At 42.9% G+C, this 25,631-nt stretch overlaps 1 protein-coding gene and 1 pseudogene across 4 annotated transcripts in view; one reads left to right on the top strand and one right to left on the bottom strand.

The window, feature by feature from the left end:
* LOC124135860 (GTPase IMAP family member 9-like) overlaps window positions 1–25,631 on the bottom strand; it is a 54,645-nt gene that overhangs the window by 2,084 nt on the left and 26,930 nt on the right. For 2 of the 4 annotated variants that reach the window (XM_046501500.2, XM_046501517.2), the window contains exon 1: window positions 185–365. Coding sequence is in view for 1 of the 4 variants with exons in the window: in XM_046501476.2 (XP_046357432.1) it covers window positions 7,955–9,219; window positions 9,494–9,503 (1,275 nt within the window). In the remaining 3 variants the exon portion in view is untranslated. Of the gene's footprint in view, window positions 1–184; window positions 366–438; window positions 566–7,252; window positions 9,220–9,493; window positions 9,631–25,631 lie in introns of those variants that run through there. The other 2 variants (XM_046501476.2, XM_046501509.2) reach the window with 2 other exon arrangements.
* LOC124135800 overlaps window positions 458–25,631 on the top strand; it is a 29,992-nt pseudogene continuing 4,818 nt past the window's right edge.

Here is a 25,631-nt window from a genome sequence, read left to right as displayed (position 1 = left end):
CACCACCGTCTCACGGTTGTCCCGGGCACGCCCAACAAACACCAGCCCTCCATAATCAGGTAACGGTATTACGTATAACTATTAATCACATAAGCGTACGCTATCGATTCGTGATAATGTGTTAAATTCTAATCAAAAGTATCCTATAACACTGATTATAAACTACCAACAGGTAGGTACGTACCCTTTGGTGAAGCACGGGTCGTCCGTTGTCAAATCTAGTTTGAACACTGTGGAGAATGACAACACGATATATTTAGACTGGATATACCCGTAATGTGGACAGTTGTGGGAGCGTTGTTATGGAGCTCACAGTGACTATGATGTCGCTGGAAATAGAGTCAGCGACAGTGCCCGTCTCCGATTTTCAGATAATGGATACACACTATTTCATTACAGGCGTTTCAGTCGTTGTGTAGAGCGTCACGCGCTGCTTACCTGGGGAGGTTGTGTCATCAATTCGTGAGTGTAGTGAGTCACTGCAAGACACCCTGTTATCGCTGCTCGCGATTGTAGATTCTCGGGGAGGAGAAAATCTTCCTGAGGAATCTGTGTTGGAGTTATGCTGAAAACACAGCCGGGTACATATTATAGTATAGATGAATATTTTCGAGATTTCTTGAGGCTATGGAAAGGGTTTTGTCGCTTTTAATTCATTCCCCCTTTCTTTCAAGTAGCTAACATGCTTCAGTGAATAGTTATCACCATGATAGGACATTTGTTGAAGAAGTTTGAGTTTGATGATTTGGAATATCAATAGATTTTGCCCCTGAAGCATATTATGTTCAATTCATCCCTCAATTTACATTAGTTTCATCAGTTTACGTTGTCGTTTAACTTCATCATATTGATACATATTTTTTTCTCAGACATGAGAGTGAGTTAAAGATTCGCATGGGAAGTTGAGGAATTTCAACAATAATGGGTAAGAACCTATATACATTTTGATAGGTATTTCTAAGATAATGGGATTTAACGTCGCGTTCAAGATTATTGCATGTATATAGCGACGTGCATGTGGCGCTGTTTGTACTAGTCCGGACTAATGCTGATTAATACCGGACTGAGATACCATGCCCCAGGTTAACATGAATACCCCACTCAGACACAGTATACTGACTCCGAGCCGGCCAGTCCTTGTTTTAGCCCCTTAATGCCGAGCGCCAGACAGGATGACAACAATTACCATCTTTTAACGTCTTTTGGTATGACGCGCCCGGGGTTGGAAGTGACCTTTCGCTCTCTGTGCGGGCGCTCAAGGAGGTGGTCTACGAAGAAGTTGACGAAGTAAGCACAACATATGGACAACAACTTCTTTAACATACTCTTATAGCGATGTTTCGGTACAGATCATGATACCGTTGTCAAAGAAGTTGTTATCCATAAATTGTGTTTACTTTGTACTTTACACATATCCAACATTCTGTGCTGCACTACATTTGATTCGCACATTTCTTCACGAATATACTTTACGCTAATGTATGTGCATGAGAGAGATTCGCGAGGTCACGTGTGTACATGCACTTGATCATGCATGACCGTTACGTTACACCTATACCTTCAAGCCAACATATACCTTCAAGCCAACATATACCTTCAAGCCAACATATACCTTCAAGCCAACAAATACCTTCAAGCCAACATATACCTTCAAGCCAACATATACCTTCAAGCCAACATATACCTTCAAGCCAACCCAAACCTCACCTGTTTTATTTCATCAAACCCCATGGCTCACACAGATATGTTGTTTGTTCAGGGTGGCAGTGTCAACACTGTACATATCTCAATGGTCCGAAGTCATTGAAATGCACCATGTGCTCAAACCCGAGATCGCTACTACAGAATGCAGCAATATCAGGAACATGTCTGCCAAACGCTGAAAAAGGTAACGCTTTTTTTTTTGCTTTTTCTTTATAATATGCTTTTGTATAGATTGCTAAGTCACATAACATGATATTATTTTACCTTACATGGAAATTACGTGAATTCTTTTGGTCAATGTCGTTTTGATATATGCGGTGAAAAAAAAATATAAAGCAACAAACATTTTTGCTCGCTTTCCGATGTCTGCAATCGCTTTCAATTTAAGCTCCTTCCAAAGAAACAGCGTCGCGTAATGTTATTGACACTGACCTGATGTACGTTATGCATAGAGCCTAAGCATCAACAAATTGTCGTTTCACAATATGGTTACAAACAAAATATTCGCATCTTATTTTCAAATAATTGAGGCAAATGATAAACATGGCGGTAGGATAAATTCATGTTGGCTTATCCCTCCAAAAATACGGTTTCATGCCCTCTGTGTGTGGCCGCGTACTCCGAGCTATGTATTCCCCTCGTCAGAAACCTAGTATACTTTATAATGTCTGTGAATGATGACTGTCTGTACCTGTGACCAGATGACAACGTTGTGTAATGGGAACGCTATGTATTCCCCTCGTCAGAAACCTAGTATACTTTATAATGTCTGTGAATGATGACTGTCTGTACCTGTGACCAGATGACAACGTTGTGTAATGGGAACGCTATGTATTCCCCTCGTCAGAAACCTAGTATACTTTATAATGTCTGTGAATGATGACTGTCTGTACCTGTGACCAGATGACAACGTTGTGTAATGGGAACGCTATGTATTCCCCTCGTCAGAAACCTAGTATACTTTATAATGTCTGTGAATGATGACTGTCTGTACCTGTGACCAGATGACAACGTTGTGTAATGGGAACGCTATGTATTCCCCTCGTCAGAAACCTAGTATACTTTATAATGTCTGTGAATGATGACTGTCTGTACCTGTGACCAGATGACAACGTTGTGTAATGGGAACGCTATGTATTCCCCTCGTCAGAAACCTAGTATACTTTATAATGTCTGTGAATGATGACTGTCTGTACCTGTGACCAGATGACAACGTTGTGTAATGGGAACGCTATGTATTCCCCTCGTCAGAAACCTAGTATACTTTATAATGTCTGTGAATGATGACTGTCTGTACCTGTGACCAGATGACAACGTTGTGTAATGGGAACGCTATGTATTCCCCTCGTCAGAAACCTAGTATACTTTATAATGTCTGTGAATGATGACTGTCTGTACCTGTGACCAGATGACAACGTTGTGTAATGGGAACGCTATGTATTCCCCTCGTCAGAAACCTAGTTACTTTATAATGTCTGTGAATGATGACTGTCTGTACCTGTGACCAGATGACAACGTTGTGTAATGGGTACATTCTTTTGAGTGTCGTATTATTGTGTCGATGTACCACAATATTCTCCGATTAAAGAGTTGTACCAGCATTTTGAGAAGAATATATATGCAACGCTTACGTCTGTCCTTTAAACAACAGTCGAAATCGAAGTTAACTCTGTGTAATTGTCAGTACCTTGATTTAAACATAATTATTTATTCACAAGGAGTGAACGGGATCGGGGGACAAGTTCTTCCAACTTAGAATGCCCTCTCCCTGGAATTTACAAAAAAATCACAATTTCAAATTCAATATATATGTCGGTACCTTCCTGCTGTAGCAATCGTTCAGTAAATGCCGAGCAATAGATAGCTAAAATGTTAGTTACATGTATATTACATGACACATTTATTTCCAGGTTGGGCATGTTCAAGGTGCACATTTATAAACCCCGCCAGTAACAACCATTGCGAGATGTGTGAAAATGAGCGGACACTGAAAGAATCAGGTTCACCTGATCAAGATGTTCGAACACAACAAGAATATGATAATACTCAGTTAAAAGTGGGCAGTGAACTGATAAACAAATCTGACCCTGAAGAGAGAACACATGACGAGGTACAGAATGAAGACGGCTTGGATAGAACAGGCCATGGAATCTCTGGAAAAGAAAATATATCAAGCGGTGGAAATAGCACGTGTCGTGTGGCTGATCTTAAAGACAATGACATGTCTGTGCCAAATTGTGATCCATCTCATGGCTTGGGGTGTGCCACAAATGGTGATCTGTTAGCAGATGGTAATACTTATCGCTCTACGCAGAGTCACCTAGAAAATGGTGGTAAGTACAATGTCATACAATGTTACTGTTTAATATTTATGGAAGAACGGTCTGGGATGCACTGGTCGTTGATTTGAAGCTAAGAATCGGCTGGATTACGACCCTTGGTCTGTCAGAATGGACGAGGTTTCACTGAAGCTGTAAACGTCTGAGGCATGTATCAGTGAGTGAGTATGGTTTTACGCCGCTTTTAGCAATATTCCAGCAATATCACGGCGGGGGACACCGGACATGGGCTTCACACATTGTACCCATGTCGGGAATCGAACTCGGGTCTACGGCGTGACGAGCGAACGCTTTAACCACAAGGCTACCCGACCGCCCCCTAGAGCATGTATCCAGGGAAAGGAGTACTTGAGCGTCGGTTGGAAAATCAGATCAAGACCAATTTTGGAATGCAAGTGATTTGGGGAGACATGTTCCAGAATGCCTCAAGAAAAGCCTCGGGTAGAGTATACATCTTCGTTTGTAGAAAATCAGAGCTTAGTGTTCGAAATAAGCTCAAGACCACAAATCCATGTCTGCATTTGGCATGTTCTTTCATATTCCTTTGGCGAGTTTCATAAAACAAGTCTTGGCCACCTCACAAGAAGCAGCATGTCTGATAATAGACTTCGCCACCCTCGTTCCTGTCGCTGTCGTTTGTCTCTGTGCCATCTGTTGGTATTGGAGCTTCGACTGATCCTCATCATTATCCTCTCAGTTTCTTAATTTACCACGTGTGTCCTATTGTTAAAAGATAGAAATCTCCAGCTTATCTGCTACTTTTTCTATACGTTCTTAAAAAAATCACATTATCGCTGCGCTTGCATCAATTCCGGCTTTACTCCCACATCAAGGTGCCACGTCGTGCTGTAACTGGAATATTGGTGCGTTAAACAAAACTGACTCACTCATTCAATCACTGACTCACTTTGACGATCTGACGACCTTGACCTTCATTCCTGCTCCTGTAAGGGCAGCTGCAAGGCATGATTATCATGCGGCTTTCCAAGTACCTGATGTCATGATTGTTTTCAGTGATATCACAGTGTGGTAAAGTGCATGTTTCAGGTCAAATAGCGACAATGATATGTTATCAATTGACGTGTACATATATCAGATAGCCCTGTAGAAGGATAGAGCATGTTCCCGGAGAGCGGAAGGATGGTGGTTGAAACCTCTGGCTGCGTCATACCTCAAATATGGTACTTGTTAGCCTCCCTAGCTCTCGGCATTAGGGGATAAGACAAGGACTTGTAGGTACTGACTCTACTGTGTCTGAGTGGAGTATCCATGACAAACTGCAGTATGTTATCTCAGTGGGACAGTCGGCATAAGGCTTGACTAGTACAAGCAACCACGCACACGCACACGCATACGCATACGCACACGCACACACACACACCCGCGCGCGCGCACGCACGCACACACACACACACACACACATATATATCGCTATATAAGTGCAACAATCCTGAATAAGACGTTACACCTCATTGCACCTTACCTGACCTCACCCCTCTGATAGGAACCATATATACAATATTAGTTACAACTAACATGGACTCATACGCATCGGACAGAAATGCTGAATCTGCAACTGACATTATGTCATAAAAGCAATCTGGAATAGGCATGTAAGTAAGTAGAACATTTTAAATACATAGCTTACCAACTGTATTACAAGGTTGTGTCATATTATTTTTCCGATATTCGCATTTTAACATTTTCGATCACCGGCCGTGTCTTGCAAAATGACATAAAAAGACTTGGACTTGTTGTTATCCATTAAAGGGATAAGCCAAGGACTGGTCGGCTCGGAGTCAGTATACTGTGTCTCACGGGGTAATCATGTTAAACTACGGTATGGTATCTCAGTGTGCTGGCACCATAAAATCATATAGTACAAGTACACACACACACACACACACACACACACACACACACACAGTCACACACACACACACACACACACACACACACACACACACACACACACGGTCACACACACACACACACACGTGTGCAATAATCTTGAACGGGACGTTAAATCTTCATTCACCATCACCCCTGAATGACAAACATTGTAACCATCTTAAGGTTTAGAGACAGGAATTCACGTAATTAGAAACGAGTCCTTAATAATGTAAATATAAAACTATAACACGGCTAGTTTTTGTTGCGATGTGGGCAGTTGTAACTTGTGCAAATAAAAACGAAGGTATGATGGGTGTTTGTTTTTAGGAATATATTTCCAGACGTGTAAAACCCACGCTCTAAAATAGTACACACTGGTTCGGGCTATGGGATATATTTCAATCAAATTACGGTCAGATTATCGCTATTGTGAGTTTTGGATATTTATTCGATGACGTAGGTATTACATGACTACAAAAGTACTTCGAGTAGAATCTGGTTAGTCAACGGGAGAAGACTTCAGAACACACTGTATGCCCAGAGCTATATATAGTCTCGGAATGAAATGTATGCCCTGGGGTCTGCAAGAGAGATTTGCTGTTCCCTGCATCGTTTATAAACGCGACAGTCCAGTCGACTGCAACGCCAACCAGACAATGCGTTATAACGAGAGTTCCTCCTTATAAGAAGACGACCCACAATGTGAAAGAAACTGAGCTGACTGTTGCGTGGAAAATGGGTAACGTTTTGTCATATTTGTATTAAGGCTTTGCATTGTGGATGGCATAATTAGGCATAGCTTCTTGTTGAATCGACAGTGAGACTTGTTTTGCGAAACATGGACTAGCATACTCGTACTTAAGGAGTAGGTTTATGAGTCTGTTGTTGACGATACTCAAGTCTTACGTCAGGAAAACGGTGCTGTTATTATTTGCATGAATCTGTTACATGTTGCAGCTGACTTGCGCTTTGGATACATATCTGCGTTCCCCACATGCAGGCCTCATGCAAGTACTACATTAATGCCATCTAAAAATCCCGTGCCAACAGCGCCGACTGTCTGAATGACACAACACCCTCAACGAAGACGTATCACATGCTTACCAGTATTTATATAAATGCTAAAAGCGGCGTAAAACCATACTCACTCACTCTGAGTGTCAATTGTGAGCTATTACATTTTATATGACCAATACGAATATGCGAACCTTTTTCAAAAGCTCGCTAAGGTTTGGCTTAATGTTGCTCTGTAAGGAGTCAAACACAACTCACTATGTTGATAACTGCATAGCGATCGATATATTGAATAACACGTATTCAGAAACACACAATTTATTAACGAAAAACTTACAAGCCAGGAAAAAGCGTTCATGAATTTTCAAAATTCAAATATTAAATTATTTCTCATAATTGTCACAATACGAATAATCTGAAGATATGCAAATATTGTTGATAGCGTACATCATAATTTTGAAATTATAAATTCAACGGGTAAATAGAATATCGTATATTTTTTTACTTTCTGTTATTGATTTGTGATGTCAGTCATTCTTTGCAAAGTGTAGTAATAATCATAAATTCAACGGGTAAATAGAATATCGTATATTTTTTTACTTTCTGTTATTGATTTGTGATGTCAGTCATTCTTTGCAAAGTGTAGTAATAATCAAGTACATACAATCAAGTGATACATTCATGAACATAATCTACATTTATATTGTTTGCAATTGTGACAAAATATTTAAAGAAATACATATGTTAGAAAGGCTTCTATAGCTGGTGATATACCTAGGTAACACAGACAAAAATAAAATATAAATTCACTGTAAGCGGAGGGAAAGGTGCTTCTATGGCTGTTCCTTTCTATTCAATTCGCCTATCACCAGTGCTAAATCTTAATGTCGCTCAGTGTTTTGTGTTATATATTAAATGAAACTTGATATCATTGAAAATTTCCATACTATTTTTCTGGATTCAGTGGCATATGAATATCACTGAATTCCCGACTTGCTAGCCATCTAATGTTTCTTCTTCGTGTCGCCACCAGCATGCTTTCCCTTGTTGTCACCGGTCGGTGGTCTTATTTTGTCAGAAATCTTCTGAAACTTAGCCCCGATCATATTTTCCAAGCCACCAGCCAAAGCAGAGCCTACTGCAATCATAACGGTCTTCAACACAGTGTCCCCTAAGAATGTCAGAACAGACATGACCATCTCTTGTCCTCTGTTGACCTCCTGCTGTGCCTGCTCCCTGTAGTTTGGAACAGTGGATTCAGAAAACTTCTTTCTTTCGTCAGCTTCTTTTGCTGCTTGAGCTCTTTGTGCTGCAGCTTCTCTCCTGGCATCTTCCAGCAACTCCTTCACTCTCCTCAGCTCATCCTGGAGTTCCTTCACCACAGGTGTCGTGTTGGCTTCTTTGGATTTTGTAGTTTCAATTCGGGCAACTTCGTCCTGGAGAGACTTAATGATTTCATCCTGGTTCTTCTCCATCTTTTGCATCTTTTCCTTGCATTCTCTTTCTATCTGTCTTCTCTCCTTATCAACGTCTTCGTCATGCTCCTTCATAAGTTGTTGCTCTCTTATCTTCATAGCACGTTCAGCTTCCTCGTACATGTCGTTGGTGTACAATGTGTTGCCGTTTTCTTGGACAGTTCTTTCAATCAGATTAAGGAAGTCCTGCACATCCCGATTCTTCTCTACCTCGGAACCTCTATTATTGAAGGCAACGTAGCGATCATTACAGGATTCGAGCAGCCTCCTAAGCCTCTCCGGGGAATGCTGTATGTAATCTTCGATAGATTTATTCTCCGCATTAAGGTCGTCCTTTCTAGTGAACAGCACTACAAGGTATCTGAGGAAATCGTCTCCAAAGACTTTTCTGTAATGTTCTACTGTGTCCTGTTCCTCCTGTGTGAAGCGGTCGATCCGTAGAACCAATACAAAGGCATGAGGACCTGGGGCTGTCATGGCAATGCATTTAACTATTTCTTTAGTTATTTCTTCATTGGACAATCCGGTATCAAATAATCCTGGACTGTCAATGATCTCGACACTGACACCATTTCTGATACCTGTTCCTCTTTGACACTGTTTGGTCACTGATAGTCCACTTGTACTTGAATAAAACGCATCTTGTTGTAGAATGTTGTTTCCCGATGCGCTCTTACCAGCTCCGGTTCTTCCCAGAAACACAACTCGCCTGACCATAATTAAATAGCCGTAATCAATAATGGGTAAGCAGCTCGATATTGTCGTGGCCACTGATGCAAAATCAGGACTGTGATCTGAAGGTATACAAGAAATAAGATATACTACAAAAGAGCTGACCCGTGAAGGTCCGGGTTAGAATAGGTCTTCAGCCAACGTTCTTAAATAAACCCACATTGAAACATCTGACGCCACAACTAAAATCCTGTGAAAACATAATCAATATTTTCCTTGATCAAAGAATTCAGAATGAAACGAATGCTTTGACATGAGGTTGTGTTAAGTTAAAACTCTCAATACTAAACAGCAGATGATGATTTACCTGAAGCCGAGAGAACATGCAGTACCTACCGGAGACCATGCATCAGCTCTGCGTTGTACACACCATGACAGCAAGGCTATTTCTGTCCCTATCTGGGCTGCCCCAGCGAGTTATTCTTGGACCTGCGGAGGTCGGACTCGAGTATCTGAGTCGTGGCCAGTGAGTCCTTTTAAACACATTAAAACAAGCATTCTCAGTGGCTGTTCTTCGTTCTGCTTTTAACTAATTAACACATAAACGCGTTATTTTATTACTTTGTACCCATCATTTCGTCAAACGCTTAAATTAGTATTGATACAAGTCCACTACGAGTTTTGCCACTGGTGACGCGAGAGTGTGCAACCGGTGGTGTGTGAGTGTTACTACTGGTGGTGTGTGGGTGTTCCTACTAGTGGTGTGTGAGTGTTACTACTGGTGGTGTGGGTGTTACTACTGGTGGTGTGTGAGTGTTACTACTGGTGGTGTGGGTGTTACTACTGGTGGTGTGGGTGTTCCTACTAGTGGTGTGTGAGTGTTACTACTGGTGGTGTGGGTGTTACTACTGGTGGTGTGTGGGTGTTACTACTGGTGGTGTGGGTGTTCCTACTAGTGGTGTGTGAGTGTTACTACTGGTGGTGTGGGTGTTACTACTAGTGGTGTGTGAGTGTTACTACTAGTGTGTGAGTGTTACTACTGGTGGTGTGTGAGTGTTACTACTGGTGGTGTGTGAGTGTTACTACTAGTGGTGTGTGAGTGTTACTACTGGTGATGTGGGTGTTACTACTGGTGGTGTGTGAGTGTTACTACTAGTGGTGTGTGAGTGTTACTACTGGTGGTATGTGGGTGTTACTACTAGTGGTGTGTGAGTGTTACTACTGGTGATGTGGGTGTTACTACTGGTGGTGTGTGAGTGTTACTACTAGTGGTGTGTGAGTGTTACTACTGGTGGTGTGGGTGTTACTACTAGTGGTATGTGGGTGTTACTACTAGTGGTATGTGGGTGTTACTACTAGTGGTGTGGGTGTTACTACTGGTGATGTGTGAGTGTTACTACTAGTGGTGTGTGAGTGTTACTACTGGTGGTGTGGGTGTTACTACAGGTGGTGTGTGGGTGTTACTACTAGTGGTGTGTGAGTGTTACTACTGGTGGTGTGGGTGTTACTACTGGTGATGTGTGAGTGTTACTACTGGTGGTGTGTGAGTGTTACTACTGGTGGTGTGGGTGTTACTACTGGTGGTGTGTGGGTGTTACTACTAGTGGTGTGTGAGTGTTACTACTGGTGGTGTGGGTGTTACTACTAGTGGTGTGTGAGTGTTACTACTGGTGGTGTGGGTGTTACTACTTGTGGTGTGAGTGTTACTACAGGTGGTGTGTGAGTGTGGGTGTTACTACTGGTGGTGTGTGAGTGTTACTACTGGTGGTATGTGAGTGTGGGTGTAACTACTGGTGGTGTGGGTGTTACTACTGGTGGTGTGAGTGTTACTTCAGGTGGTGTGTGGGTGTTACAACTAGTGGTGTTTGTGTTCCTACTGGTGGTGTGTGGGTGTTACCACTGGTGGTGTTTGAGTGGTACTACTGGTGGTGTGTGGGTGTTACTACTGGTGGTGTGGGTGTTACTACTGGTGGTGTTTGTGTTCCTACTGGTGGTGTGTGAGTGTTACTACTGGTGGTGTGGGTGTTACTACTGGTGGTGTGTGGGTGTTACTACTGGTGGTGTGTGAGTGTTACTACTGGTGGTATGTGAGTGTGGGTGTAACTACTGGTGGTGTGGGTGTTACTACTGGTGGTGTGAGTGTTACTTCAGGTGGTGTGTGGGTGTTACAACTAGTGGTGTTTGTGTTCCTACTGGTGGTGTGTGGGTGTTACCACTGGTGGTGTTTGAGTGGTACTACTGGTGGTGTGTGGGTGTTACTACTGGTGGTGTGGGTGTTACTACTGGTGGTGTTTGTGTTCCTACTGGTGGTGTGTGAGTGTTACTACTGGTGGTGTGGGTGTTACTACTACAGGTGTTTGTGTTACTACTGGTGGTGTGTGGGTGTTACTACTGGTGGTGTGTGATTGTTACTACTAGTGTTGTTTGTGTTACTACTGGTGGTGAGTGGGTGTTACTACTGGTGGTGTGTGGGTGTTACTACTGGTGGTGTGTGGGTGTTACTACTGGTGGTGTGTGGGTGTTACTACTGGTGGTATGGATGTTACTACTAGCGGTGTGTGGTTGTTACTACTAGTACTGGTGGTGTGGGTGTTCCTACTGGTGGTGTGTGGGTGTTACTACTGGTGGTGTGTGGGTGTTACTACTGGTGGTGAGTGGGTGTTACTACTAGTGGTGTGTGAGTGTTACTACTAGTGGTGTGTGAGTGTTACTACTAGTACTGGTGGTGTGGGTGTTACTACTAGTGGTGTGTGAGTGTTACTACTAGTACTAGTGGTGTGTGAGTGTTACTACTAGTGGTGTGTGAGTGTTACTACTAGTGGTGTGTGAGTGTTACTACTGGTGGTATGGATGTTACTACTAGCGGTGTGTGGTTGTTACTACTAGTGGTGTGGATGTTACTACTGGTGGTGTGTGAGTGTTACTACTGGTGGTGTGTGGGTGTTACTACTAGTGGTATGTGGGTGTTACTACTAGTGGTGTGTGTGTGTTACTACTAGTGGTGTGTGGGTGTTACTACTGGTGGTGTGCGTGTTACTTCTGGTGGTGTGTGGGTGTTACTACTGGTGGTGTGTGAGTGTTGCTACTGGTGGTGTGTGGATGTTACTACTGGTGGTGTGTGAGTGTTACTACTAGTACTGGTGGTGTGGCTGTTGCTACTAGTGGTGTGTGAGTGTTACTACTGGTGGTGTGTGGGTGTTGCTACTAGTGGTATGTGGGTGTTACTACTAGTGGTGTGTGGGTGTTACTACTAGTGGTGTGTGAGTGTTACTACTAGTGGTGTGTGAGTGTTACTACTAGTGGTGTGTGAGTGTTACTACTAGTGGTGTGTGAGTGTTACTACTAGTGGTGTGTGAGTGTTACTACTATAACTGGTGGTGTGGGTATTGCTACTAGTGGTGTGTGAGTGTTACTACTGGTGGTGTGTGGGTGTTACTACTAGTGGTATGTGGGTGTTACTACTAGTGGTGTGTGGGTGTTACTACTGGTGGTGTGTGAGTGTTACTACTAGTGGTGTGTGAGTGTTACTACTAGTGGTGTGTGAGTGTTACTACTAGTGGTGTGTGAGTGTTACTACTAGTACTGGTGGTGTGGGTGTTCCTACTAGTGGTGTGTGAGTGTTACTACTGGTGGTGTGTGGGTGTTACTACTAGTGGTATGAGGGTGTTACTACTAGTGGTTTGTGAGTGTTACTACTAGTGGTGTGTGAGTGTTACTACTAGTTGTGTGTGAGTGTTACTACTAGTGGTGTGTGAGTGTTACTACTAGTACTGGTGGTGTGGATGTTGCTACTAGTGGTGTGTGAGTGTTACTACTGGTGGTGTGTGGGTGTTACTACTAGTGGTATGTGGGTGTTACTACTAGTGGTGTGTGGGTGTTACTACTAGTGGTGTGTGAGTGTTACTACTAGTGGTGTGTGAGTGTTACTACTAGTGGTGTGTGAGTGTTACTACTAGTGGTGTGTGAGTGTTACTACTAGTACTGGTGGTGTGGGTGTTGTTACTAGTGGTGTGTGAGTGTTACTACTAGTGGTATGTGGGTGTTACTACTAGTACTGGTGGTGTGGGTGTTGCTACTAGTGATGTGTGAGTGTTACTACTGGTGGTGTGTGGGTGTTACTACTAGTGGTATGTGGGTGTTACTACTAGTGGTGTGTGTGTGTTACTACTAGTGGTGTGTGGGTGTTACTACTGGTGGTGTGTGGGTGTTACTACTAGTGGTGTGTGAGTGTTACTACTAGCGGTGTGTGAGTGTTACTACTAGTACTGGTGGTGTGGGTGTTGCTACTAGTGGTGTGTGAGTGTTACTACTGGTGGTGTGTGGGTGTTACTACTAGTGGTATGTGGGTGTTACTACTAGTGGTGTGGGTGTTACTACTGGAGGTGTGTGGGTGTTACTACTGGTGATGTGTGAGTGTTACAACTAGTGGTGTGTGAGTGTTACTACTGGTGGTGTGTGGGTGTTACTACTAGTGGCATGTGAGTGTTACTACTGGTGGTGTGTGGGTGTTACTACTGGTGGTGTTGGTGTTGCTACTAGTGGTGTGTGAGTGTTACTGCTGGTGGTGTGTGGGTGTTACTACTGGTGATGTGTGAGTGTTACTACTAGTGGTATGTGGGTGTTACTACTAGTACTGGTGGTGTGGGTGTTGCTGCTAGTGGTGTGTGGGTGTTACTACTGGTGGTGTGTGGGTGTTACTACTAGTGGCATGTGAGTGTTACTACTGGTGGTGTGTGGGTGTTACTACTGGTGGTGTGTGAGTGTTACTACTAGCGGTGTGTGGGTGTTACTACTAGTGGTGTGTGAGTGTTACTACTGGTGGTGTGTGGGTGTTACTACTGGTGGTGTGTGAGTGTTACTACATGTGTTTAAAATCAATCTACATTTTTAGAATCCTCATATCCAACATCTTGTTATAAATGAAAAGGCATATATTGCACAAAAAAACATACGACCATCGCCCTTGATAAAATATACCAATAAATATTCCTTTTGAAAGCAAATCAATCATATCGTATGTTGAATGCAAACAAGATCGTCATTGTTGTGGAAACATAGAGGGGAAGGCAAAGCTCGCAGGATGACACACGACATGCATATTCTACTGTGATTAAACCGTATTGCTGGTAGGCTAGACTAAAATCTAGTCTCTGAAATGAATATATCGTACATAAAAAAACAGTTGTTCAGTTATCTTAATAAAAATATAATAAAAAGGAGCCCAGTGACTCTCTTCATTTTCACTGATACTGCAGTGATCTAGACTTGCCAAACATTATAGACTTGCATGGGCTGTATTTGATATATATTTGTATCAGGGTCTGTAAGACAGACTACTGGTAGGCAGATGTAAGAGTTAGCACTGGAGCTAACTAATGACTAACACAAGGCGTAACTAATGGCCGATATCAGTTACATGAATTTTAACATCGGAAAACAAACTTTCACAATTTTCAAATGACTCAGAGACAGTGTCAACGAATTATATCTGCCTTTTTCTGAGAGTCATGTTTAGTCGCGTGATTTGTGAGTACTATCTATGTATTCATGACATCCTCATCAGAGAAAGTATCTTCCTGCTTGATATTTATTTCCTCATGCAGAATTTACCTCCTTGCTTGCTTTTAGCATGCATTCCTTTTCCTTTGCCGTGGTACTATTTCATATAGTTTTCTATCTTTTAAACATCTGTTTTCAGCATGTTATAATATTTTGGTCTCTTATATCTTAAACTTCCCAATATATTGTATTTAAACACTGAAATGCTCATTTAGTTTTGAAAGACCATGTTTATCAAATCATGTATGTAAGGAAGTTAATCGCACAGCAGTAAAATATGGCGTAAGATGTAAAACAGGGAATGAATTTGGAATATTATATTAAACATGCATGTGTTGATTAAACATTTCGGGGAAATTATTTTATTGTAAGTTTAATTTGTTTTCAATTTTGATAAGGAAATGGTAATTCGTTGTCGCCGTGTTTGTGTTACTACTGGTGGTGTATGGGCGTTACTACTGGTGATGTGTGAGTGTTACTACCAGTGGTGTGGGTGTTATTACTGGTGGTGTTTGTGTTACTACCAGTGGTGTATGGGCGTAACTACTGGTGGTGTGTGAGTGTTACTACCAGTGGTGTGGGTGTTATTACTGGTGGTGTTTGTGTTACTACCAGTGGTGTATGGGCATTACTACTGGTGGTGTGTGAGTGTTACTACTGGTGATGTGTGAGTGTTACTACTGGTGGTGTGGGCGTTACTACTGGTGGTGTGTGAGTGTTACTACCAGTGGTGTGTGGGCGTTACTACTGGTGATGTGTGAGTGTTACTACCAGTGGTGTGTGGGTGTTACTACTGGTGGTGTGTGAGTGTTACTACCAATGGTGTGGGTGTTATTACTGGTGGTGTTTGTGTTACTACCAGTGGTGTATGGGCGTAACTACTGGTGGTGTATGGGTGTTACTACTGGTGGTATATGGGTGTTAATACTGGTGGTGTATGGGTGTTAATACTGGTGGTGTATGGGTGTTACTACTGGTGGTAAATTGGTGTTACTACTGGTGGTGTGGGTGTTACTACTGGTGGTGTGTGGGTGTTACTACTGGTGGTGTGGGTGTTACTACCAGTGGTGTATGGGCGTTACTACTGGTGGTGTATGGGCGTTACTACTAGTGATGTGTGAGTGTTACTACTGGTGATGTGTGAGTGTTACTACTAGTGGTGTGGGTGTTACTACTGGTGGTGTGTGGGTGTTACTACTGGTGGTGTGGGTGTTACTACTGGTGGTGTTTGTGTTACTACCAGTGGTGTATGGGCGTTACTACTGGTGGTGTATTGGCGTTACTACTAGTGATGTGTGGGTGTTACTACTGGTGGTGTGTGGGTGTTAGTACTAGTGATGTGTGGGTGTTACTACTGGTGATGTGTGGGTGTTACTACTAGTGATGTGTGGGTGTTAGTACTAGTGATGTGTGGGTGTTACTACTGGTGGTGTGTGGGTGTTACTACTAGTGATGTGTGGGTGTTACTACTAGTGATGTGTGGGTGTTACTACTGGTGGTGTGTGGGTGTTAGTACTGGTGGTGTGGGTGTTACTTCAGGTGGTGTATGGGCGTTACTACTAGTGATGTGTGAGTGTTACTACTAGTGATGTGTGGGTGTTACTACTGGTGGTGTGTGGGTGTTAGTACTGGTGGTGTGGGTGTTACTTCAGGTGGTGTATGGGCGTTACTACTAGTGATGTGTGAGTGTTACTACTACTGGTGGTGTGGGTGTTACTACTAGTGTTGTATAGGCGTTACTACTGGTGGTGTATGGGCGTTACTACTGGTGATGTGTGAGTGTTACTACTGGTGATGTGTGAGTGTTACTACTACTGGTGGTGTGGGTGTTACTACTAGTGGTGTATGGGCGTTACTACTAGTGGTGTATGGGCGTTACTACTAGTGATGTGTGAGTGTTACTACTACTGGTAGTGTGGGTGTTACTACTGGTGGTGTGGGTGTTACTACTGGTGGTGTGTGGGTGTTACTACTGGTGGTGTGGGTGTTACTACTGGTGGTGTGTGGGTGTTACTACTGTTGGTGTGTGGGTGTTAATACTGGTGGTGTATGGATGTTACCTCTTGTGGTGTATGGGTCTTACTCCTGGTGGTGTGTAGTGTTACTACTGGTGTCGTGTGGGTGTTACTACTGGTGTTGTATGGGTGTTACTTCTGATGGTGTATGGGTGTTACTACTGGTGTTGTATGGGTGTTACTACTGGTGGTGTGGGTGTTACTACTGGTGGTGTGTGGGTGTTACTAATGGTGTCGTATGGGTGTTACTACTGGTGGTGTGTGGATGTTACTACTAGTGTCGTGTGGGTGTTACTTTAGGTGGTGTTTGTGTTACTTCTGGTGGTGTATGGGTGTTACTACTGGTGTCGTGTTAGTGTTACTACTGGTGGTGTGGGTGTTACTCCTGGTGGTGTATTGGTGTTACTACTGGTGTGTGGGTGTTACTACTGGTGGTGTGGGTGTTACTACTGGTGTCGTGTGGGTGTTACTACTGGTAGTGTATGGGTGTTACTACTGGTGTGTGGGTGTTACTACTGGTGGTGTGTGGGTGTTACTACTAGTGGTGTGTGAGTGTTACTACTAGTGGTGTGTGAGTGTAACTACTAGTGGTGTGTGAGTGTTACTACTAGTACTGGTGGTGTGGGTGTTGCTACTAGTGGTGGGTGAGTGTTACTACTGGTGGTGTGTGGGTGTTACTACTAGTGGTGTGTGGTAGTTACTACTAGTGGTGTGTGGGTGTTACTACCAGTGGTGTGTGAGTGTTACTACTAGTGGTGTGTGCGTGTTACTACTAGTGGTGTGTGAGTGTTACTACTAGTGGTGTGTGAGTGTTACTACTAGTACTGGTGGTGTGGGTGTTGCTACTAGTGGTGTGTGAGTGTTACTACTAGTGGTGTGTGGGTGTTACTACTAGTACTGGTGGTGTGGGTGTTGCTACTAGTGGTGTGTGAGTGTTACTACTGATGGTGTGTGGGTGTTACTACTAGTGATGTGTGAGTGTTACTACTAGTGGTGTGTGGGTGTTACTACTAGTACTGGTGGTGTGGGTGTTACTACTAGTGGTGTGGGTGTTACTACTGGTGGTGTGTGAGTGTTACTACTGGTGGTGTGTGAGTGTTACTACATGGGTTTAAAATCAATCTACATTTTTAGAATCCTCATATCCAACATCTTGTTATAAATGAAAAGGCATATATTGCAAAAAAACATACGACCATCGCCCTTGATAAAATACACCAATAAATATTCCTTTTGAAAGCAAATCAATCATATCGTATGTTGAATGCAAACAAGATCGTCATTGTTGTGGAAACATAGAGGGGAAGGCAAAGCTCGCAGGATGACACACGACATGCATATTCTACTGTTATTAAATCGTATTGCTGGTAGGCAGATGTAAGAGTTATCACTGGAGCTAACTAATGACTAACACAAGGCGTAACTAATGGCTGGTATCAGTTACATGAATTTTAACATCGGAAAACAAACTTTCACAATTTTCAAATGACTCAGAGACAGTATCAACGAATTATCTCTGCCTTTTTCTGAGAGTCATGTTTAGTCGCGTGCTTTGTGAGTAATATCTATTTATTCATGACATCCTCATCAGAGAAAATATCTTCCTGCTTGATATTTATTTCCTCATGCAGAATTTACCTCCTTGCCTGCTTTTAGGATGCAGTCCATCATTATATCCTTTTCCTTTGCCGTGGTCTATTTGATATAGTTTTCTATCTTTTAAACATCTGTTTTCAGCATGTTATAATATTTTGGTCTCTTATATCTTAAACTTCCCAATATATTGTATTTAAACACTGAAATGCTCATTTAGTTTTGAAAGACCATGTTTATCAAATCATGTATGTAAGGAAGTTAATCGCACAGCAGTAAAATATGGCGTAAGATGTAAAACAGGGAATGAATTTGGAATATTATATTAAACATGCATGTGTTGATTAAACATTTCGGGGAAATTATTTTATTGTAAGTTTAATTTGTTTTCAATTTTGATAAGGAAATGGTAATTCGTTGTCGCCGTGTTTGTGTTACTACTGGTGGTGTATGGGCGTTACTACTGGTGATGTGTGAGTGTTACTACCAGTGGTGTGGGTGTTATTACTGGTGGTGTTTGTGTTACTACCAGTGGTGTATGGGCGTTACTACTGGTGGTGTGTGAGTGTTACTAATAGTGGTGTGTGAGTGTTACTACCAGTGGTGTGTGGGCGTTACTACTGGTGATGTGTGAGTGTTACTACCAGTGGTGTGTGGGTGTTACTACTGGTGGTGTGTGAGTGTTACTACCAATGGTGTGGGTGTTATTACTGGTGGTGTTTGTGTTACTACCAGTGGTGTATGGGCGTTACTACTGGTGGTGTATGGGTGTTACTACTGGTGGTATATGGGTGTTAATACTGGTGGTGTATGGGTGTTAATACTGGTGGTGTATGGGTGTTACTACTGGTGGTAAATGGGTGTTACTACTGGTGGTGTGGGTGTTACTACTGGTGATGTGTGGGTGTTACTACTGGTGGTGTGGGTGTTACTACCAGTGGTGTATGGGCGTTACTACTGGTGGTGTATGGGGTTACTACTAGTGATGTGTGAGTGTTACTACTGGTGATGTGTGAGTGTTACTACTGGTGGTGTGGGTGTTACTACTGGTGGTGTGTGGGTGTTACTACTGGTGGTGTGGGTGTTACTACTGGTGGCGTGTGGGTGTTATTACTGGTGGTGTTTGTGTTACTACCAGTGGTGTATGGGCGTTACTACTGGTGGTGTATTGGCGTTACTACTGGTGATGTGTGAGTGTTACTACTAGTGATGTGTGGGTGTTACTACTGGTGGTGTGGGTGTTACTTCAGGAGGTGTATGGGCGTTACTACTAGTGATGTGTGAGTGTTACTACTACTGGTGGTGTGGGTGTTACTACTAGTGGTGTATGGGGGTTACTACTAGTGGTGTATGGGCGTTACTACTGGTGGTGTATGGGCGTTACTACTGGTGATGTGTGAGTGTTACTACTGGTGATGTGTGAGTGTTACTACTGGTGGTGTGTGGGTGTTACTACTGGTGGTGTGGGTGTTACTTCAGGTGGTGTATGGGCGTTACTACTAGTAATGTGTGAGTGTTACTACTACTGGTGGTGTGGGTGTTACTACTAGTGGTGTATGGGGGTTACTACTAGTGGTGTATGGGCGTTACTACTAGTGATGTGTGAGTGTTACTACTACTGGTAGTGTGGGTGTTACTACTGGTGGTGTGGGTGTTACTACTGGTGGTGTGTGGGTGTTACTACTGGTGGTGTGGGTGTTACTACTGGTGGTGTGTCGGTGTTACTACTGTTGGTGTGGGTGTTACTACTGGTGGTGTGTGGGTGTTACTACTTTTGGTGTGTGGGTGTTAATACTGGTGGTGTATGGATGTTACCTCTTGTGGTGTATGGGTCTTACTCCTGGTGGTGTGTAGTGTTACTACTGGTGGTGCTTGTGTTACTTCTGATGGTGTATGGGTGTTACTACTGGTGTCGTATGGGTGTTACTACTGGTGGTGTGGGTGTTACTACTGGTGGTGTGTGGGTGTTACTACTGGTGTCGTATGGGTGTTACTACTGGTGGTGTGTGGATGTTACTACTAGTGTCGTGTGGGTGTTACTTCAGGTGGTGTTTCTGTTACTTCTGGTGGTGTATGGGTGTTACTACTGGTGTCGTGTGTGTGTTACTACTGGTGGTGTGGGTGTTACTCCTGGTGGTGTATTGGTGTTACTACTGGTGTGTGGGTGTTACTACTGATGGTGTGGGTGTTACTACTGGTGTCGTGTGGGTGTTACTACTGGTGGTGTGGGTGTTACTACTAGTACTGGTGGTGTGGGTGTTGCTACTAGTGGTGTGTGAGTGTTACTACTAGTGGTGTGTGGGTGTTACTACTAGTACTGGTGGTGTGGGTGTTGCTACTAGTGGTGTGTGAGTGTTACTACTGATGGTGTGTGGGTGTTACTACTAGTGATGTGTGAGTGTTACTACTAGTGGTGTGTGGGTGTTACTACTAGTACTGGTGGTGTGGGTGTTACTACTAGTGGTGTGGGTGTTACTACTGGTGGTGTGTGAGTGTTACTACTGGTGGTGTGTGAGTGTTACTACATGGGTTTAAAATCAATCTACATTTTTAGAATCCTCATATCCAACATCTTGTTATAAATGAAAAGGCATATATTGCAAAAAAACATACGACCATCGCCCTTGATAAAATACACCAATAAATATTCCTTTTGAAAGCAAATCAATCATATCGTATGTTGAATGCAAACAAGATCGTCATTGTTGTGGAAACATAGAGGGGAAGGCAAAGCTCGCAGGATGACACACGACATGCATATTCTACTGTTATTAAATCGTATTGCTGGTAGGCAGATGTAAGAGTTATCACTGGAGCTAACTAATGACTAACACAAGGCGTAACTAATGGCTGGTATCAGTTACATGAATTTTAACATCGGAAAACAAACTTTCACAATTTTCAAATGACTCAGAGACAGTATCAACGAATTATCTCTGCCTTTTTCTGAGAGTCATGTTTAGTCGCGTGCTTTGTGAGTAATATCTATTTATTCATGACATCCTCATCAGAGAAAATATCTTCCTGCTTGATATTTATTTCCTCATGCAGAATTTACCTCCTTGCCTGCTTTTAGGATGCAGTCCATCATTATATCCTTTTCCTTTGCCGTGGTCTATTTGATATAGTTTTCTATCTTTTAAACATCTGTTTTCAGCATGTTATAATATTTTGGTCTCTTATATCTTAAACTTCCCAATATATTGTATTTAAACACTGAAATGCTCATTTAGTTTTGAAAGACCATGTTTATCAAATCATGTATGTAAGGAAGTTAATCGCACAGCAGTAAAATATGGCGTAAGATGTAAAACAGGGAATGAATTTGGAATATTATATTAAACATGCATGTGTTGATTAAACATTTCGGGGAAATTATTTTATTGTAAGTTTAATTTGTTTTCAATTTTGATAAGGAAATGGTAATTCGTTGTCGCCGTGTTTGTGTTACTACTGGTGGTGTATGGGCGTTACTACTGGTGATGTGTGAGTGTTACTACCAGTGGTGTGGGTGTTATTACTGGTGGTGTTTGTGTTACTACCAGTGGTGTATGGGCGTTACTACTGGTGGTGTGTGAGTGTTACTAATAGTGGTGTGTGAGTGTTACTACCAGTGGTGTGTGGGCGTTACTACTGGTGATGTGTGAGTGTTACTACCAGTGGTGTGTGGGTGTTACTACTGGTGGTGTGTGAGTGTTACTACCAATGGTGTGGGTGTTATTACTGGTGGTGTTTGTGTTACTACCAGTGGTGTATGGGCGTTACTACTGGTGGTGTATGGGTGTTACTACTGGTGGTATATGGGTGTTAATACTGGTGGTGTATGGGTGTTAATACTGGTGGTAAATGGGTGTTACTACTGGTGGTGTGGGTGTTACTACTGGTGGTGTGGGTGTTACTACTGGTGATGTGTGGGTGTTACTACTGGTGGTGTGGGTGTTACTACCAGTGGTGTATGGGCGTTACTACTGGTGGTGTATGGGGTTAATACTAGTGATGTGTGAGTGTTACTACTGGTGATGTGTGAGTGTTACTACTGGTGGTGTGGGTGTTACTACTGGTGGTGTGTGGGTGTTACTACTGGTGGTGTGGGTGTTACTACTGGTGGCGTGTGGGTGTTATTACTGGTGGTGTTTGTGTTACTACCAGTGGTGTATGGGCGTTACTACTGGTGGTGTATTGGCGTTACTACTGGTGATGTGTGAGTGTTACTACTAGTGATGTGTGGGTGTTACTACTGGTGGTGTGGGTGTTACTTCAGGAGGTGTATGGGCGTTACTACTAGTGATGTGTGAGTGTTACTACTACTGGTGGTGTGGGTGTTACTACTAGTGGTGTATGGGGGTTACTACTAGTGGTGTATGGGCGTTACTACTGGTGGTGTATGGGCGTTACTACTGGTGATGTGTGAGTGTTACTACTGGTGATGTGTGAGTGTTACTACTGGTGGTGTGTGGGTGTTACTACTGGTGGTGTGGGTGTTACTTCAGGTGGTGTATGGGCGTTACTACTAGTAATGTGTGAGTGTTACTACTACTGGTGGTGTGGGTGTTACTACTAGTGGTGTATGGGGGTTACTACTAGTGGTGTATGGGCGTTACTACTAGTGATGTGTGAGTGTTACTACTACTGGTAGTGTGGGTGTTACTACTGGTGGTGTGGGTGTTACTACTGGTGGTGTGTGGGTGTTACTACTGGTGGTGTGGGTGTTACTACTGGTGGTGTGTCGGTGTTACTACTGTTGGTGTGGGTGTTACTACTGGTGGTGTGTGGGTGTTACTACTTTTGGTGTGTGGGTGTTAATACTGGTGGTGTATGGATGTTACCTCTTGTGGTGTATGGGTCTTACTCCTGGTGGTGTGTAGTGTTACTACTGGTGGTGCTTGTGTTACTTCTGATGGTGTATGGGTGTTACTACTGGTGTCGTATGGGTGTTACTACTGGTGGTGTGGGTGTTACTACTGGTGGTGTGTGGGTGTTACTACTGGTGTCGTATGGGTGTTACTACTGGTGGTGTGTGGATGTTACTACTAGTGTCGTGTGGGTGTTACTTCAGGTGGTGTTTCTGTTACTTCTGGTGGTGTATGGGTGTTACTACTGGTGTCGTGTGTGTGTTACTACTGGTGGTGTGGGTGTTACTCCTGGTGGTGTATTGGTGTTACTACTGGTGTGTGGGTGTTACTACTGATGGTGTGGGTGTTACTACTGGTGTCGTGTGGGTGTTACTACTGGTGGTGTGGGTGTTACTACTGGTGGTGTATGGGTGTTACTACTGGTGTGTGGGTGTTACTACTGATGGTGTGTGGGTGTTACTACTAGTGGTGTGTGAGTGTTACTACTAGTGGTGTGTGAGTGTAACTACTAGTGGTGTGTGAGTGTTACTACTAGTACTGGTGGTGTGGGTGTTGCTACTAGTGGTGGGTGAGTGTTACTACTGGTGGTGTGTGGGTGTTACTACTAGTGGTGTGTGGGTGTTACTACTAGTGGTGTGTGGGTGTTACTACTAGTGGTGTGTGAGTGTTACTACTAGTGGTGTGTGCGTGTTACTACTAGTGGTGTGTGAGTGTTACTACTAGTGGTGTGTGAGTGTTACTACTAGTACTGGTGGTGTGGGTGTTGCTACTAGTGGTGTGTGAGTGTTACTACTGGTGGTGTGTGTGTTGCTACTAGTGGTGTGTGAGTGTTACTACTGGTGGTGTGTGGGTGTTACTACTGGTGGTGTGTGAGTGTTACTACTGGTGGTGTGTGGGTGTTACTACTGGTGGTGTGTGAGTGTTACTACTAGCGGTGTGTGGGTGTTACTACTAGTGGTGTGGGTGTTACTACTGGTGGTGTGTGAGTGTTACTACTGGTGGTGTGTGAGTGTTACTACATGTGTTTAAAATCAATCTACATTTTTAGAATCCTCATATCCAACATCTTGTTATAAATGAAAAGGCATATATTGCAAAAAAACATACGACCATCGCCCTTGATAAAATACACCAATAAATATTCCTTTTGAAAGCAAATCAATCATATCGTATGTTGAATGCAAACAAGATCGTCATTGTTGTGGAAACGTAGAGGGGAAGGCAAAGCTCGCAGGATGACACACGACATGCATATTCTACTGTGATTAAACCGTATTGCTGGTAGGCAGATGTAAGAGTTATCACTGGAGCTAACTAATGACTAACACAAGGCGTAACTAATGGCCGGTATCAGTTACATGAATTTTAACATCGGAAAACAAACTTTCACAATTTTCAAATGACTCAGAGACAGTATCAACGAATTATATCTGCCTTGTTCTGAGAGTCATGTTTAGTCGCGTGCTTTGTGAGTAATATCTATTTATTCATGACATCCTCATCAAAGAAAGTATCTTCCTGCTTGATATTTATTTCCTCAGAATTTACCTCCTTGCCTGCTTTTAGGGTGCAGTCCATCATTATATCCTTTTCCTTTGCCGTGGTCTATTTGATATAGTTTTCTATCTTTTAAACATCTGTTTTCAGCATGTTATAATATTTTGGTCTCTTATATCTTAAACTTCCCAATATATTGTATTTAAACTCTGAAATGCTCATTTAGTTTTGAAAGACCATGTTTATCAAATCATGTATGTAAGGAAGTTAATCGCACAGCAGAAAAATATGGCGTAAGATGTAAAACAGGGAATGAATTTGGAATATTATATTAAACATGCATGTGTTGATTAAACATTTCGGGGAAATTATTTTATTGTAAGTTTAATTTGTTTTCAATTTTGATAAGGAAATGGTAATTCGTTGTCGCCGTGTTTGTGTTACCACTGGTGGTGTATGGGCGTTACTACTAGTGATGTGTGAGTTTTACTGCTGGTGGTGTGTGAGTGTTACTACTGGTGATGTGTGAGTGTTACTACTGGTGGTGTGTGGGCGTTACTACTGGTGATGTATGAGTGTTACTACCAGTGGTGTGGGTGTTACTACTGGTGATGTGTGAGTGTTACTACTGGTGGTGTATGGGCGTTACTACTAGTGATGTGTGAGTGTTACTACTGGTGATGTATGAGTGTTACTACTGGTGGTGTATGGGCGTTACTACTGGTGGTGTGTGGGCGTTACTACTGGTGATGTATGAGTGTTACTACCAGTGGTGTGGGTGTTACTACTGGTGATGTGTGAGTGTTACTACTGGTGGTGTGTGGGCGTTACTACTGGTGATGTATGAGTGTTACTACCAGTGGTGTGGGTGTTACTACTGGTGGTGTTTGTGTTACTACCAGTGGTGTATGGGCGTTACTACTGGTGGTGTATGGGTGTTACTACTGGTGGTATATGGGTGTTAATACTGGTGGTGTATGGGTGTTAATACTGGTGGTGTATGGGTGTTACCTCTTG

This window comes from Haliotis rufescens, unplaced genomic scaffold (genome assembly GCF_023055435.1).
Source record: "Haliotis rufescens isolate VD_foot unplaced genomic scaffold, xgHalRufe1.0.p SCAF_16, whole genome shotgun sequence".
NCBI classification, from domain to species: Eukaryota; Metazoa; Mollusca; class Gastropoda; order Lepetellida; family Haliotidae; genus Haliotis; species Haliotis rufescens.
Note: the sequence above shows the minus strand (reverse complement) of the source record. Positions and strands in the feature narration are given on the sequence as shown.